This window comes from Mya arenaria, chromosome 1 (assembly GCF_026914265.1).
Source record: "Mya arenaria isolate MELC-2E11 chromosome 1, ASM2691426v1".
In the NCBI taxonomy this organism is placed as follows: domain Eukaryota; kingdom Metazoa; phylum Mollusca; class Bivalvia; order Myida; family Myidae; genus Mya; species Mya arenaria.
Genome location: NC_069122.1, coordinates 11,929,310 through 11,946,345, shown reverse-complemented (window position 1 = coordinate 11,946,345; position 17,036 = coordinate 11,929,310). Strand labels below are relative to the sequence as shown.

The following is a 17,036-nucleotide window of genomic DNA, read 5'->3' as shown; positions in this document are numbered from 1 at the left end:
CTAATCTATGCCAAAGATGAAGAGTGCCTCTTTTGAGCGTTTCTGTGTCGGAACATTGCTGCAAAACTTCCACAGGCTTTGCACATTTTTCAAAAGCTTTACAGACGATGTTTGCTGTAAATATAACAATATTTTCTTCCTCATTATCTCGTTTTAGCTTTTGTTTTTCTGTGTTTGGAAAAGAGAAAACCTTGACAGTGTTTCCATAATTTGCATTGCATCAATATCATATTCTGCATCTTCTGTGCTATTAGGATCTCCTTTTGATGACATGAGGACATCAATCAGCTCTTTCGGAATATCATCGCCGTGTAAAAATGATGACGCCCAAAGAAATTTCATTGTCGTTTCTTTCAATCCAAATTCATCAGAGTGATTTGCAATGTATTCAAAGTTTATCTCCCATGTTGTCTGCACAGCCAAACGATGATCTTGCTTAGTACCTTCAAGCCTCTTTAAAACATTCAAACGTTTATGTTTAAGTTTTTCAAAGTACGTTCGATATGAACACCCATGTTTTTTTAGACCTCTTATATAAATCGCTGCTTGCTTCAGTGCCAATGGATGTCGACCTAATTCATTCACGATCCCAATGACTGATTCCGCGTCGTCATCAACGTTCAGCGCGGTTCTTTTTTCCAAAAGGAGAATGCTTTCTTCTTGCGTGAACACGTCAAGAGATAAGCAGTCGTCCTTTTCAACTTGAAATGTTTCCTCAGCATCGTCAGCATTACGGCGAGACGTTATTATGATGTGTGCGTTTGAATTGCGAATGCGGGCATCAAATAGAAACTCTTTTAAAACACCACTTATATCATCGGTATCCATATTATCAATGAGGAGTAACCATCTATGTTTCAACGATGTTAGCCATTTTGTCGTTTTGTACAAGGTTTCCTTTACATTTTTCCCAACTGTTTCTATATCAAAAGCTAAACATTGGATCGCATTGCAAAAGGTTTCCTCGCATTCTGCGTTGATGGAGAAAACATGTTTTTGGTAGTAGTTGGCATACTCCCATGCGTATTCAACTGCCAAAGATGTTTTTCCTGTTCCCCCAAGACCGCATATAATTTGCATACAAGAGGCGGCACTTTTAGACTGAAAACGTCTAGCAAGAGTCTCTTTTTCAGCGGCTCGACCTGTAAAATCATATAGTCGATTTGGAACATTGAAAAATGGCGTGATTCCTTTTGTTGTGTCTGTATCTTTTTTTCCTGTATCACCAACACGAAGTTTATTTGTAAACACCTTATCTTTCAACGTTTCAATGTCATCCTTTACAGTTTGTATGTTTTCTGTTGCATCGGTCAATTTAATCTCTGTGCAAGCAACGCGTTCTGTTGTTTCGTTTATTTCGGAACGCAATTCAGCAATATTTTCTGAATTATGTTCTACTGTTGCAGCAAGTAAACTGGTCTTTTTCAGAAGTGCCTTTTGATTTGATTCCAGTGAACGAAATGTATTATCCAGTCTGACTGTTATTTTATCGAGGGCATTACTGCAAGCTTCACAGTTTTCATAAGTCATTGTCTCCAATCCGATGATGTATTTAGCAAGAGCTTTCGTCTTTTCGTTGAAACATGTCAAAATATCTATCCCAAGTGTTGTCCCAGACAGGAAATGAATTCCTGTAATAAAACAATGTTAATTTGTGTTAAGATAACCTTCTATGTGAAATGAAGTAAGGACGAGTTGAATTTAGATTGTGTAGCAATGTGATTTATCTCCCTTCCTTCTGGTTTATTGAATATATTTGATTGATTCTTAAAAATATACCGTTTAAGCCAGCGTAAGAGGACGTTGACAGTGTTGCACTTTTCATAAATGTCAATAAACGTTGTCAGTCGATAAACAGTCTCAATCAAACCGAGACTGGCTTTTTGATTGAAAAAAAAGAGTAATTTTGACTATTTTGGTATTCCAATTTTGCCTAGAAAAAGAAAAGAATCCTTTAGAAAGTGAATGTGATGAAGTTAGTTTCTTTAAGAATACGACAACTCTGCCATACAAAACGGTTGCGTTCTATCCACTTTTAAATGAATTTTAATAAAATAAATGGGTTTAACATGAAATTAGGATTATGTTGTTTACATTTGGAAAAAGGTTAAAGTTTAGACAGTAAGAATGGGGACAAACAAGGCTTCAACTTTTAGCCCACCAAAACACAAAGTGCTCAAGGTGAGCTATTGTGATCGGTCTTTGTCCGGCGTCCGTCCGTCCGTCCGTCGGTCAGTCAGTCCGTCCGTCCGTCCGTCAACAATTGCTTAAAAAACTTCTCCTCTGAAACTACTTAGCCAAATTCAATGGACTTTCACATGTAGCTTCCTTGTGTGACCATCTACAAAAATACAACAAGGGGTCACGATTGATCAACAACAACAAAATGGCCGACTTCCTGTTTTGCTTTAAAAAACATCTTCTCTGAAACTACCGATCCAAATTCAATGAAACTTTACAGAAAGCTACCTTGGGTGACCCTCTACAAAATACAACAAGGGGTCACGATTGATCAACAACAACAACAACAACAACAACAAAAGCTACAACAACAAAATGGCTGACTTCCTGTTTTGCTTTAAAAAAACATCTCCCCTGAAACAACTGCTCCGAATTCAATGAAACTTTACAGGAAGATTCCTTTGGTGACCCTCTACAAAAATACAACAAGGGGTAATGATTGATAAACAATAACAACAACAGCAACATCAACAAAATGGCCAGCTTCCTATTTTGCTTTAAAAAACATCTCCTCTAAAACTACCAGTCCAGATTCAATTAAACTTTACAGAAAGCTTCCTTGGGTGACCCTCTACACAAATACAACAAGAGGTCATGATTGATCTTTAACAACAACAACAACAACAACAAAATGTTAAAATCTGAAAGGTTATGTAAAGTTTACTCTTGAAGCAAGGGCAGCAAGTCTTGCGACATGGTCTGCCTTTTTGTTAGAGATATCACTACTTTCTATTTTTAGTAACGAAGGAATATATTTCAAATTTTATAAAGTCTTCAACATAGTCACTTCTTAGGTATTTATTGTTCTTTTTTTAGGTTCATAGATTCAAATAATTCTTATACACTTTATTCTTCAAAGGAAATTTCATTTTTACTTTAATAATCAGACTGTTCCATATTCTAAGCTACAATCTTATTTTCTGTGTTGATAGTGAATAATGATTGATGTTTGTAAAGACAAATTTGATTTTGATCATGTGAAGGAAGGCGATGTTGACGATGGAAGAAGCGATAATATTAGTGGATGGCGCTGAATGTGTTCTGATATTTGATTTTTAGAGCTTAAGGCAGTTTATTGATTTTATTGGATGGTGCACTATTTGTTGTTTGTGTGTCTATACTAAAAGTTCTTTCAGTGTGCATGCAATTTAACAAAGTTTTGTCAGTGTGCAGGCAATTGAACGAAGTCCTCTCAGTGTGCAGGCAAATGAACAAAGCCCTGTCAGTGTGCAGGCAACCGAACAAAGTCCTGTCAGTGTGCAGGTATCTGTACCAAGTGCTGTCAGTGTGCAGTCAATTATCAAGTCCTGTCAGTGTGCAGGCAACTGAACAAAGTCCTGTCAGTGTGCAGGTATGAGAATCAAATTCTGTCAGTGTGCAGTCAATCATCAAGTCGTATCAGTGTGCAGGCAACTGAACAAAATCCTGTCAGTGTGCAGTCAATCACCAAGTCCTGTCAGTGAGCAGGCAACTGTTACAAGTCCTGTCAGTGATTAAATAGGCAACATATCTGACCAGTATGTTTTTCAATATTCTTTGAGAACAAATACCAAGCTTTATTGATTACAAAGGTTAAACTCTTTTACTGCGATTTAGGGCCATCATGGCGCTCTTGTTTTAGAAACCCCTCACTGACATTGGATGTATGATGAAATTATAGACCAACCGTTCGTTTCCCATAATGCCAAATCGGCTACCACTTTAGCTGTCTCTGCCACAGGGAGTTGCATATTCTTTACCACTTTATGCATGATCTGAAAAGCACTTTGATACTTCAAAACGTCCCACTCATCAAAGTTTGCATGTGCCCAAGGGTTTCGTACGTCTTTCCGGAGCTGAAAAAGACTTTCAAGATATAACATAAGGAATACGTGTATCATAATAATAACTTGAACTAAAACTAAAATGGTCGGACAATGAATCAAACTATTTGTTTTGTTTTTGAATAAGCACGATGTTAAGTATTAGTTTTGTTTGTGTGACGTTGTGAATGGACTCGAAATATTGTCTTATTTTCTGTTGAAGGAAAAATGATTTTATTATTTTTGGATGTTAACACGATGTTATGAGTAGGGCGCATTTCTTTAACTTGCATATTCTCAACCATATTTTTTGAAAGCCATTTTGATATCTTACATCCGTTTTGACACAGTCATTGAGACCATATATGATACAATAGAACGTGTGTTATCTCGATTCATTTTCAAACACTAGTAATTGAGAAACAGAGAGTGCTTTTATGTCTCCATACGGGCCATTCATGTTGAAACCTGATTAATATGACGCTCGGCTATACCTTAACCGTATGATAACAAGTCGATTGTTTGCCTAGAGATATCGGTATCCGTATGTCAGGGATCGACAGGATTGGTAGTTGTTTGTTTGATGTGCAGGGCTATGCAAACATGCACATTTATACATTTAATATGGAAATAAAAAAACCTCATCTGCCGCTTTCTTAAAGATTGTTGAAAATCCGTCCATGTTTCCAATAATGGCGAGCAAGGCGCTCGAGTCGCATGAGTCATCAAATCCACTGTAATGCGCTAAATGTGTCTGTAGAAATAACTTTGAAAAATCCGCTGCATGTTGCACTTGAAAGTCGTATTTCTTAAAATCTGAAATTTTTTAAACGTAAATATACATATAATATACATATAATATACATATACGTAAAAGTATACATGTTAGGTAAGCGGAACGGAATTATTTTCCTGCGTAAAATCTGATATGCTTTTAAGTTAAAGTTGTTTTCAATTACTAAGACTATTAGCGTACAGGTTTACACGATAAGGAGAAAATCCTGTTTTTTCGCAAGACGTACCCTTTCTGTGCTGAACATTGTTGTTGATATTCTCGTAGTTGAGTTTCTTTTTTGTTGGCGGGTAATCCTTGAGATAGTTCAAAAACGTCTGTGCATGTATATTGTCTGACGCCTGGTACTTTGCATATTCCTTCAGTGCAATATGTTCCACGAACGGTCTGAGGGCAGGTGAAATGACATTATGCAAGGCTAGCCCGGTGATTAACCATCGCTTAACATCATCTTCAAGATCTGGGTTTATTGCTGCAAATTATTGAAAATGTTGCATCAAACACCTAGCAGTTTGCATATCTCTATAAAAATAGTTCTGTATCAAGTACACGTCACAAAAAATGCGTGTTGAACAATGTCAAAGGACCACAAGAAAACATTCACCACCCTTGAAAATCATAATATATTTGGATCTCTAGTATACGACGTACATATGACAGTTAAGTTCCTATCTTGACTCTCCTATTGCGTTTCCTGAGTTGACGCATATTCTGTCAATTGCTTTCATAGTCCGATGGAAATAACTTTTCTGGTACAGTAGCCATTGATATCAGTGACCAATGTTTACATCTGACCCATCTGAGACTCGTGCTGAGAATTGAATGTAAAGCATGCCTAAATATTGAGAAAGGCCTATACGCTTGTTATCGATTAATTGAGATAACGTGTATATCAGAACTCGGTGACCCCACTGCCGCTGTCCAAACAGTTACATTTCTATCACGTTTAAAAGACATGTGAGCGTAACGTTTTTGCCTTCCTGGAATCTTTCAGAGGAAATTTGCAATTAATAAGTGTAAGAATAAATCGGAACCATGCATACCGTTAATGTAAACCATAAGGGTTTATCGTATTACTAAGCGTATTGTGTGATCGAATTCTAGTAAAGAGATATTTTTAAAATAAAACAAAATGCGTCTGTATCCTTTTTATTTTTTGAACCTCAGTTAGTCTTCAATTGAAATTCCTCATCTTACGCCCGTAGATAAGATGACCCGTCAGTCATCATTGTTATGGTATAATACTAGTTGAACATATGGTATAGTTTTGTGCTTATACTAATAACTATGTACCCACAGAATCATATGTTGCATTATATCGTTCAAGGACCACGGTCTGTAATCGCAAATAAGTTGAGTTGGGCCATACATAGCCAAGGGTACTCAGAAATTATTCGCAATATGACCCCGCTGAGCTAGGCAAACTACTGGTAGATGAATCCTATTTCATTTATATCTTCTTTACTTTAGTGCACTCAAACCTCCAAGAAGAGTATCTATTTCCGGTCAAGTCTAACGAATGGGATCGCCAAACCAATTCTAATTTAATCGTTTAAAAAGCTATAGAAGAAAATAAACACTAATAAGGCTTATTAGGTGGGTTAATTAGAGGCCCGCTTAAGCGTGCTAACAACTAAAAAGACATGTGTGCCAACATAAAGAAAATTCCTACTTGTTTTCCTTGACTTAATAATTAAATTGGCAGTCGGGCATATTCCAGCTTATTTAATTCCATGTTTGAGATAAAGCAAATTAAAACAATACTATAACATTCTTATGAAATGTATGATTTACCTTGATCTGGACTGCCATCTTTTGACATGTCAACAATAACAGCTTTTAGGTCCTTGTTCTCCTCCCATTGTTTTTTCAGCTCAAATATTGGCCTCTTTCTCTCCATGTTTAAATCTAAAAACATATGTTAAACAGCCTGTTTCTGTAGTTCAGTAGGAATGTATAACATGATTAAGTCAAATTTAAATACTAGTAGTCGTTCCTGTATTGAAAGGGTTCCATTTTTTCACAGAATACAGTACATATTCACTTCCCTCTCTTCACCGACATGCCGCTGCACTTTCGACCGGTTGTGTTTTATCCTGGTCTCGCTGATAAGCTATATCAGCTTGAACTTCACGATGTGAAGAAGTGAATATTCATGTATACATTCCGGCTAAACATGTTGTGGTAGTTTTCCTTGTGTTGACATGTACGTCATATTTTTATCCCCCGCCTATGAAATAGGGAGGGGGATATTGAAATGGCGTTGTCCGTCCGTCCGTCCTTCCGTCCGTCCGTCCGTCTTTTCTTCCGTCCGTCCGTCCTTCCTTCCGTCCGTCCGTCCGTCACCTGCGTTTTCTCAGTAACTAGCCGGTATTATTTCATGAAACTTAAAATAAATATGAACCACTATACTGGAATGATGCCCGTCCAAAAAAGAATTGATTGGTCAATTGTCCTTGGAGTAATTGCCCTTGATTTTTTGAAAAATGCACATTCACAGCCATTTCTCAGTCACTAGCTGGCAGAATTTCATGAAACTTAAAATAAATATGAATTACTATACTGGGATGATGCCTGCTCATTTTTTTTTGGATTGGTCAATTGTACTTGGAGTTATTGCCCTTGATTTTTTGAAAAAAACTCTCATTTACAGCCATTTCTCAGTAACTAGTTGGTAGAAATTCTTGAAACTTGAAATAAATATGAACCAACATACTGCGATGATGCCTGTTTATTTATATTTTGGATTGTGTAATTTCTATATGAGTTATTTGCCCTTGATTTATTAAAAGATCCATGTTTGCAGCCTTTTCTATGCAACTAGCTGGTAGAATTTCATGACACTTGGAATAAGTAAGAACCAACATACTGTGATGATATCTGTCTATTTTTCTTTTGGATTGGTCAATTTTCCTTAGAGTTATTGCCCTTGATTTATTAAAAAATCATTGTTTGCAGCCGTTTCTCAGTAAAACCAATGTGCTTATCTTATTCTTTCTGAGATTTTTTTTTTAACCTTCAAGCACAAACAAGCCATCAAGCACAAACAAGCCATCGTTGGCGGGGGATATCTTTTCACGGAAAATGCTTGTTAAAACATATAACTCACAATATACTCGTGATTTGATTTGTCCAAAATACGTTCCATTTTTTGTGTATCTGAAGGGAGATTTAATGTTTCATCATTTTTTTTCGGTTATCTTATGAAGGTACATGTACAGATTTGGCCTTATTTTGTATTTTATCTTCAGAGGAGTTTTACATACATCCTTGCAATAATTGTATTCATTGTTTTGCTATTAAAACCAAAACAATTTTAAGCTGGTCTCAAGTTCCCGAACTATCTTAAGCCCTTTATGACAGGATCATTCTAAGCTCAATATATTTTGTTTAAATTTCGAGACGTTTTTAAAAGGACATATCTTGAAAATGATCAAAACAAACATTGTTTTGGTTTATAAAAGAAGTTTAATTAAATTACTTTGCTTAATTTAATATGGCAGTTAAATATGGTTACGATTAAGATATTTCGAGAGTCGGGGCCAGGAGCCCGTTTTAGGGAAGGATCTTAATCTTAACCTGCAGATAAGTAATAGATGGCTAGTTTATATATTTACTTGCTTGAAATGGTTTATAGCTTAAACCATCGTTAAAAATCAATTCAGACAAACACATTGCAAGATAACCGAAACAATGGCACTAAGATGCAATTGCAATTTATCTGTTTTGAAACGATACGTCAGTTGATAAGATGGCCCAATGCCCGCCCTTAAAGTGACACTCGTATTCAAAATCAATACATATACTGTACATGTATAACACACATACATTTTGACTGATAAACCTTAAACTACTTACTAAATAATGCATTCATGTAAATATTATCCACTGATAACAAGATTGTAACCATGAATTTAATAGCAGAAAATATTAAATGATTGGTGATACTAAAATATATACTGTGGTCTACTTTAGCATCATGCGGAAACGAGGTTTACCTTACACTCCCGGTGATGGAAGATACTTATTATCTCCCATTGACATTTTCTACCGTACTGAACTGGTAAGGCTGTTTAGAGCTATGTACATCTTTTCGGAGGGATACAGTGAGTTAGAAACCGCAAAATGTATATTTATTCCATTCCTTAAATGAACTGCCTTTCGGCAATTGCATTTATCAATCGATGAACGCAACTTCTTCGGATATGTTCGGATCGCCATTCATCGCATAACAATATACATGCAAACTATTGATCTTGTTATTGTTTGTATTGTGTCAGCAGGTCCCGTAAGATATAAATCAACATTTTAGAAAGTGTTTATTTATTATATTTTAATATATTGCTGCCATAAGTGTTTCAATTTTACGTTTAAAAGTGATTTCAAGTGGTTGATCTTTTCCCGCGTTATTGTGACGTCATTTGAAAAAACTTTTCCGGTTACAGTCGGGTCGTTCTATTTACAGAATGGGTAAGAAAGGATTACTGAAAAGTATTTAAATGAATTAAAGTATTTTTTTATCAATTCTTGAATTAAATAATGAACTATTGGTGTAAATATAAGGAATGAATTGCAGGGTTGATGTCTTTATCGGGGATATGAACGCAATTGGGCTGGTCAAAGCACGCGTGGTGTCCTTACTTAAAACATATGTGTACGCATACACAATGTCCACAGCAGTTTTATGGGTTCCGTGATGAGGCCTTTACATTTTGATCCGTATTCACATGTTATGTTGTTACCCTTGTCAGTTTTACAGAGACTGAGTCTGGTTGTCCATGATTCAAATAATTTTGTTTCGGCCCTTACATTGTGTCTCTTAACAGGGTATATATTTGATTATTTACTGCTATGCTCGTCCCTCATTGCAGTGTTCATTGCATTATTGTTATTTTACTCTGACATCAGTTAGATATGAAAATTGCCATATATTGATGATTTAACAAAACGGATATAATCGTATCTCTCCATCAATATGCGTATGCCTTCCTTACTCAACCAACAGGTCATGACTTAGGCAACGGAAATTTAAAGAAAAAGGCATGTCTATTGATAAGAAGCATTCAGGATTTAACACGTTTTTATAATGTTTATTTGTAAATGCCATTTGAAAATCGGTGAAAGGTGCATTTGAATTCTATATTTCAACCTCAATACTCAATATATTGTTTTGTTATCATTAAGGTAGTGTAACGTGCCGGGGCTAACTTTCAAATGGTTATATATAAGATTTTCCTCTTTAGCTACTTTGCCAAATAATTTGCACTAATGATTATTTAAAATGATTGGATCGTGGAAATAATTATCGTTCAATCAATGATAAATCAACAAAGATTGGAATATTTACAGTTTTCATAGACGCACATATTAAATTATCTTACTTTTTCGATATCCCTAGCTTTCCACTTAAAAACTGTTCTAATAGTATTATATCAATGTACGGTAAGGACTTCTGAGTTTACTTTCATTACTTCTATTGTTAAGGAGGCGCTTTTCTATTTAATACTCTCTGGTTCACAGTTTATACCATACTTATATCTATATTAAATATAGATAGTTCGGTATAAACCCCTAGGGAATTAACATGTATATTTGCCGCTAGGACAAATAGTGTTTAACCCCTATTAGAGATAATAAATATAGTACACCTTGTCTTATCAAGTTGTTGCTCTCGCAGAAGCCAGCACAAGAATGAATAAAACTCGCTGGTTTGCTGTATTTATACCCACGATATCACGTGACCACATTGGACGGTCCTAACCAGTTGGAATAGTCCATTTTCAATGTTAAGTCTTTTTCATAGGGGGTTTCGCCTTATATTTTCATATTTTCAGAAAACAACATTATTATAATAAATCACTGTTCGCATCATGATTATTATTATTAAACCATCTTATTTCAATTTACGATCAAGTTGTATTATTAGCTGTTGTTTTTATTGAGAAATTCACTCTCTAAACTAATTTCATACCCCATATTAAAAGTTTAGCATTGAGTGCATAACAAATATATAAGTAATCCAAATACTAATTGTTTATGACTACTTACTATTTCCTTTAGCCTCCTATTCTTCCAAAACGTATTTTGCCAATGAAATAATAACTTTTAAGATGATTGAAATATAGCGGGTTTCCTAACTATTCAAAATGAAAGTGAAAGTGTACAATAGCAAAATCCTACGCCTTACTGTAAAAGCAGCAGACAACAGTTTAACAACGTATCGCTCGGCCCAAATTCGCTACATTACCCACGCCTCCGATTACCACGCGTCTCGCGGGGATAAACCTATTTCACTTATACTTGAACCGAACAATCCAAGCAAATCTAAGCTTAACACATTTTAATGAAATTTACAAAAACGACAATAACAACATGGCAAAAAAAATGAGTTTGATGCTGTGAACAAATAAAGGTTCTCCTCAGCTTCAAGCTGTAGCATTGATACACATACAAAAACAAAAATCTACTTCAAAATTTAACAGTTCGCAAAGGTTTTAATAATGTTTAATATACTCATTTTTCAGTTTAAAAGCTCACTTGAAGCATCCCGTCCTCAGAAACTTCTATTATGATATTGTCAGGTTTGATTAACCCATCAGCAACATAATCTCCAAGACAATATGTCTGCTTGGAAATCGTCTTCTTCTCGGGGCATACAATCTTCGCCTCCAAACTGACGTCCTCATTTTTTCGGATAGTCATTTCCTGACGTTGTTTTCCATCCTGTACACACCTCAGAAAACTAAAACCAATCTTTCGGGGTAATGGTGTTGATACAGGACAATGTCCTTTGACTTTACTGTCACTCTGTTCAATCCGACTAGTGTCCTCGGTTACCGTAATCCTCCTTTTAACATTGGACTCGACATTCTTGGTCGCGTTGACTTCGCTCACACACCGTTTTCTGACCCCTGGAAGTAAAGGTTTAGTGGGTTTGCGCGTTACTCTGCCTATAGCCATATCAACATTTACTTCTTTCATTCCACCGTTCTCAGTACATTTCTCCGCAATACTTTCCTCGGCGAGATCTTTCTTCTTACTAATTGTATCCTCTACAAAATCATCATCATTTTCAACATCCATCTTTTCAGCACACTTTTCTTCTTCATCACTATAATCAAGTTCAATATCAGGATCACGATCCCATCCTTCATCAACAGCTTCCGACTTCTCAATGTCAATTTCACTACACCCAGGCTCAACTTTATCCTTAACTGTTTCACCTTTCTCAGTAGCATGCACCATCTGCTTATGCTTCATCATGAATGAAAATCTTTTAAAGATTTTTCCACATTCATCACAACTTGCCTGTTGAGCTAACATGAGCTTTTCTTTCTCTTCAGTACATTTGATAAGATGCTGCTCAAACTTCTCGTCGGGTGGTACACTCTTTTTACATTGCGGGCATATAGGCTGCATCGACTTCCGCGCCGTTACCTTTGTCTTGGCCATCTCAGACCTGGAACAAGAAAATACATAATTTTGAGCCCATACAGGTTTCCTACGTTTTCTGACATTAACATCAAAACTATCATCAGTATTTAAATCTACATCATGTTCATCATCGATATTATCAGATTCTACCATTTGATCATTTCTTACTTCGTTATGTACCTCTACATTATCATTTTCCCTATCTAATGCCTGACTCTTAGATTTTCGTATTCGATCACAATGTATAACCTGCCCTTTTCCCTTTCTACCACAATTGATTTCATAGAGCACTACGGACATTTTAGTTAAAACAGTATATGGCCCTTTCCAAAAAGAGGTAAATTTTGATGATGTCCCAACCTTCTTTACAGGAAAATATACGTATACTTGATCCCCTACGGAAAATGTTTCATAAGATATATTGCGGTCATGAATCTGCTTTTGTCGTTGTATTGATGCACCAGTATTTTGTCTAACCATTTCGTGCGCTACTTCTAACCTTTCTTTCAGCTCCCATACCCATTCATTGTCAGGTATTGCTTTGATATCTGACGGGATTTCAAAAACGATGTCCAAGGGCGTGCAAACTTCTCTACCTAACATTAACATGTTCGGGCTCATCCCAGTCGTTTCATGCTCTGCGCTTCTATATGCCATCATGACATACTGAATCTGTTCATCCCAGTTGTTGTGGTGTTCATTGACATATGCGCTCAGCATTGTTGTTAATGTGCGGTTAAAACGCTCAACCATACCGTCTGATTGAGGATGATATGGAGTTGTCCGTGTCTTGTTTATTTGTAAAAGCTCGCACATTTCTTGAAACAGTTTACTCTCAAACTGTCTTCCTTGATCCGAATGAATTTGGGACGGGATACCAAATCGGGTAATAACTTCCTCAATCAAAATCTTTGCAACTGTAGCGGCTTCCATATCCCGCATTGGAAAACTTTCAGTCCACTTCGTGAAATAATCCGATATCACAACTATGTAGCGATTTCCCCGATCGGTTTTTGGCAACTCACCCAATATGTCAATGGCTATCCGTTCCATTGGGTAACCACTTCGAACTACCTGCATTGGAGCTCGTTTAATTCTATTAGGACCTTTTCTCCTGGAACAGACTTCACAACCAGCGATGTAAATACGTACGTCATTTCGTATGCCAGACCAATAAAATTTTCTTTTAATTTTGACTAATGTTTTCCTTATTCCCAAATGACCACTTGCTTTGATATCATGTGCACATTTTAGAACATTTCTTCTGCATTTGCTTGGTACAATTGCTTGTTTGACGATTTCTTTTGTATCATTATTAATCCATCTTCTCACTAATATTCCATCATCAATCGCAAGAGAATCGAATTGGTTCCACAACGACTTCAGACAATAACTTCCTGATGCAATTTCCTTGTTAGCTGGTCTGTTGTCGTTAACAACCCACCCCATAGCCGTTTTAATATCTGGATCCTCCTGTTGTTGTTTTTGTAGGTCCCAAGATGTATCTCCCTGATGTACGTCAGCCACTCGGTGAACTTCTACCAGTTTTGCAGTTTCCTTTGCATCAATCTGCTTTTCTTCGTCGCTTATGCCACACTGTCGACATGGTATTCTACTCAAGCCGTCTGCATTACCATGTTTTCTACCTTGTCTGTGTTCAATAGTTATATCATATGCTGACAAAACCTCCAACCATCGTGCAACTTGTCCTTCAGGATTTTTAAAACTCAGCAACCACCTCAGAGATCCATGGTCAGTCCTGAGAAGGAATTTCCTGCCGTAAAGGTAATGCCTAAAATACTTTACAAAGAATACTAGGGCTAGCATTTCCTTCCGTGTCACGCAGTATTTTCTCACGGATTTTGACAAGGTTCGACTTGCATAAGCCACAACTCTTTCTATTCCATCTTGTTTTTGAGAGAGAACGGCACCAATGGCAAAGTTACTTGCGTCCGTATCCATTGTAAACGGAACTGAAAACACTGGGTGAGCTAGCAAAGGTGCACTAGTCAACTTATTTTTCAACATTTCAAATGCTTTCTCACAATCTGATGACCACTCAAACCTTCTTCCTTTCTCTGTCAGCTGATAAAGTGGTTTTGCAACATTTGAATATCCCTCAATGAATCTCCGATAGTAACTACAGAGTCCTAAGAAAGATCGTACCTCTGTTACGTTCTCCGGAGTTGGCCACTGCTTGACACACTCAATTTTCTTCGGATCCGTTGATACCCCGGCTTCATTTATGACATGACCTAGGAACTCCACTTGTTTCCTGAATAGTTGACATTTTCTTGTCTTCAATTTTAATCCAGCCCCTTCAAATCGTTTGAAAATGGTTTCAAGATTTTGTGTCATTTCTTCAAAAGTTTTCCCAGTAACAATAATGTCATCTAAGTACACTAAGCAAATTTGCCAATGCAGTCCAGCTAATACGCATTCAATGAGACGCTCAAATGTCGCTGGCGCATTACATAAACCGAACGGCATAAAATTGAATTCATATAGTCCCCTACGTGTCGAGAATGCAGTTTTTGGCTTATCTTCCTTGGCCATTTCAACCTGCCAGTAGCCAGAACTAAGGTCCAAACAAGAAAAATAGACAGAACCAGACAGCTGATCCAAAGACTCATCTATTCTAGGCAGTGGATACGCGTCCTTCATTGTAATGTCATTCAGACGCATAGTCTATACAAAATCGCCTTGAACCGTCCTTTTTCTTAACCAAAACTACACCACTTGCCCATGGACTCGTTGACGGCTGTATAATGTCATTTTTTAACATTTGATCAATTTGAGAGTCAACTTCCTCTTGCATATGCACTGGTATTCTTCTGGTTGGCTGTTTTATTGGTCGTGCCTCTCCAGTGGGTATACGGTGTTGTATTATTCCAGTCCTACCCAAATCAGTGTCCGATTTAGAGAAAATATGAGCATACTTCATCAGTAGATTCAAAATCTGCTTTTTCTCAACATCAGACATTCCCTCTGCTGCCCGTTCATACAAGTCTGTCATATGAGAGGGTAAAGTCCTACATTTGTATCTTTTCAGATGTTTCCTCGACTCGGTCAACCTTGCTTATAACTGCTACGTTGATCCCCGGATAGTAGGTTCGTGTCTCTTCAGATAAGTTTGCTATTCTCAATGGAATATTGTCCATGACATTCACCAGCGTTCGGGCAACCAATCCTTTCCCAAGTTCAACAAACCTTTCATTTGGTTCCACTATTCCTAGCCCAAACCTGTTTACTCCAAGATCATTTATTCTTCCGGTAACAATCATTTCTGTTTTTGGAGGAATGTCAACTTTTTCCATCAACACTACGCGGTAACAACCTAATTTCCCAACGCTTTGCAAGGCAATTTTCTGCCCATTGATGGTTAATGAGTCCTGTATGACATCGATATGAACAGTGTGCACTTTCATGAAATCAATCCCAAGTACAACATCAACATCCATGTCTGCAACTACAACTTTAATCGGGCAACTCGTTTCACCAAGCTGTATTGCAAGCTCTGTGCTACCGATTATATCCATGTTTCTTCCAGAAGCCGTTACAATTGGAGCTTCAAAAGTCGAAAGGATGTGGTAACCTTTAATTATTTCCCATATTTTACTGGAAATTAATGTTAGCGTAGCTCCTGTGTCTACAAGGCAGGCGACGTCTATACTCCCTATTTTAGCTGACACATATAAACCAGCCGAAGTTTGAATATGAGCTTGTTTTAAGCTTTGCTGCTGTTGTTGCTTATTAATTTCCTTCTTTCCCTCATAAGGTTTACTTTTAATATTTGGACAGTCCCACCTTAAATGTTGTTCTGACCCACACTCAAAACATGCTTTCTTTTTGTCAGCGTGTCTTTCATTCGACTGTTTACCAAATGATCTGTTTTCAGTATAAAACTGTTTCTTGTACGGTTTTTGCTGATAACTTCTACTACCACTTTCATTTTTACTGAACAATTTCGACTGTGTTTGAGCGTTCAACTTTGCTCGAAGATCTCGAATTTCTTCCCTCATTTGAGACATGGACTCCCCTGAGTGTTTGTCTTCAACATGGGTGGTAGCGCGTATCATTCCTTTCTGCCGTTTCTCTGCACGGTAAAAGGACTCTAGTTCAACAGCATGCCGAACAGCATCATTTAAATCAACAGGCCTAGCCTGTTTAACTTTCAATCGCATGTCTGAATTTATCAATGAATCGATAAATTGCTCTTTTGCGAGCGTTTCTCGCACGTCATTTGGTGCGCTTGGATATGCCAAATTTGTGAGACGGCGAATATCCTGGCCTAGCTCTAACATTGTCTCAGTAGCTCTTTGTTGCCGGTCCCTTAACTGTACCCGGTACAATTCAGTTTGATTTGGAGGTGCAAATCGATCCTCCAAAGCACTCACAAACTTCTTGTAGTCGGTAGTGTTATTTGCAAGGTTTCCGAATACACCTTGCGCCTGTCCCCTCAATGAAACAGACAGATACAGGCCTTTTTGATGGTTATCCCAACCATTCAATGAAGCACATGCTTCAAAATGGGCTTTATAGTCCGCCCAGGCACTAGTCCCATCATAAGCCGCGGGCTTCATTGTTAAACCCTGACCAACTGTGCCCCCACTATTGCATATCTGCTTCGTATCTTCTAATGGCACAGTTTCTGAACAACGTGCCTTCTTCCTTCGTTCAGTAACGAATTTATCTGGCCTGTCATTATCCATGCACTCCGTCTGGCATGCTATGTTCGTAAAGGAAACACTTGATTTATTTGGCGT

The 17,036-nt window shown here is 37.2% G+C and overlaps 1 protein-coding gene across 1 annotated transcript; it reads right to left on the bottom strand.

Moving 5' to 3' along the window:
- On the bottom strand, nucleotides 1–5,160 carry LOC128222617 (uncharacterized). Its single transcript, XM_052931739.1, has 5 exons — nucleotides 5,066–5,160; nucleotides 4,684–4,859; nucleotides 3,908–4,076; nucleotides 586–1,631; nucleotides 1–114 (listed from the first exon to the last, which is right to left on the bottom strand). The coding sequence occupies exons 2-5, from the start codon at nucleotides 4,723–4,725 to the stop codon at nucleotides 1–3; spliced, it is 1,371 nt and encodes a 456-aa protein (XP_052787699.1). The 5' UTR covers nucleotides 4,726–4,859; nucleotides 5,066–5,160.
- Nucleotides 5,161–17,036: the final 11,876 nt, after the last annotated feature.

Excerpts from the sequence above, each read along its gene's own strand:
- LOC128222617 (XM_052931739.1), bottom strand. The coding sequence starts at position 4,725 with ATGGACGGATTTTCAACAATCTTTAAGAAAGCGGCAGATGAG. Across the intron at positions 1,632-3,907 it reads GGCATTATGGGAAACGAACG|GAATTCATTTCCTGTCTGGG; the intron begins GTTGGTCTATAA and ends GTTTTATTACAG. Across the intron at positions 115-585 it reads CGGAATCAGTCATTGGGATC|CAAACATCGTCTGTAAAGCT; the intron begins GTGAATGAATTA and ends TTATATTTACAG.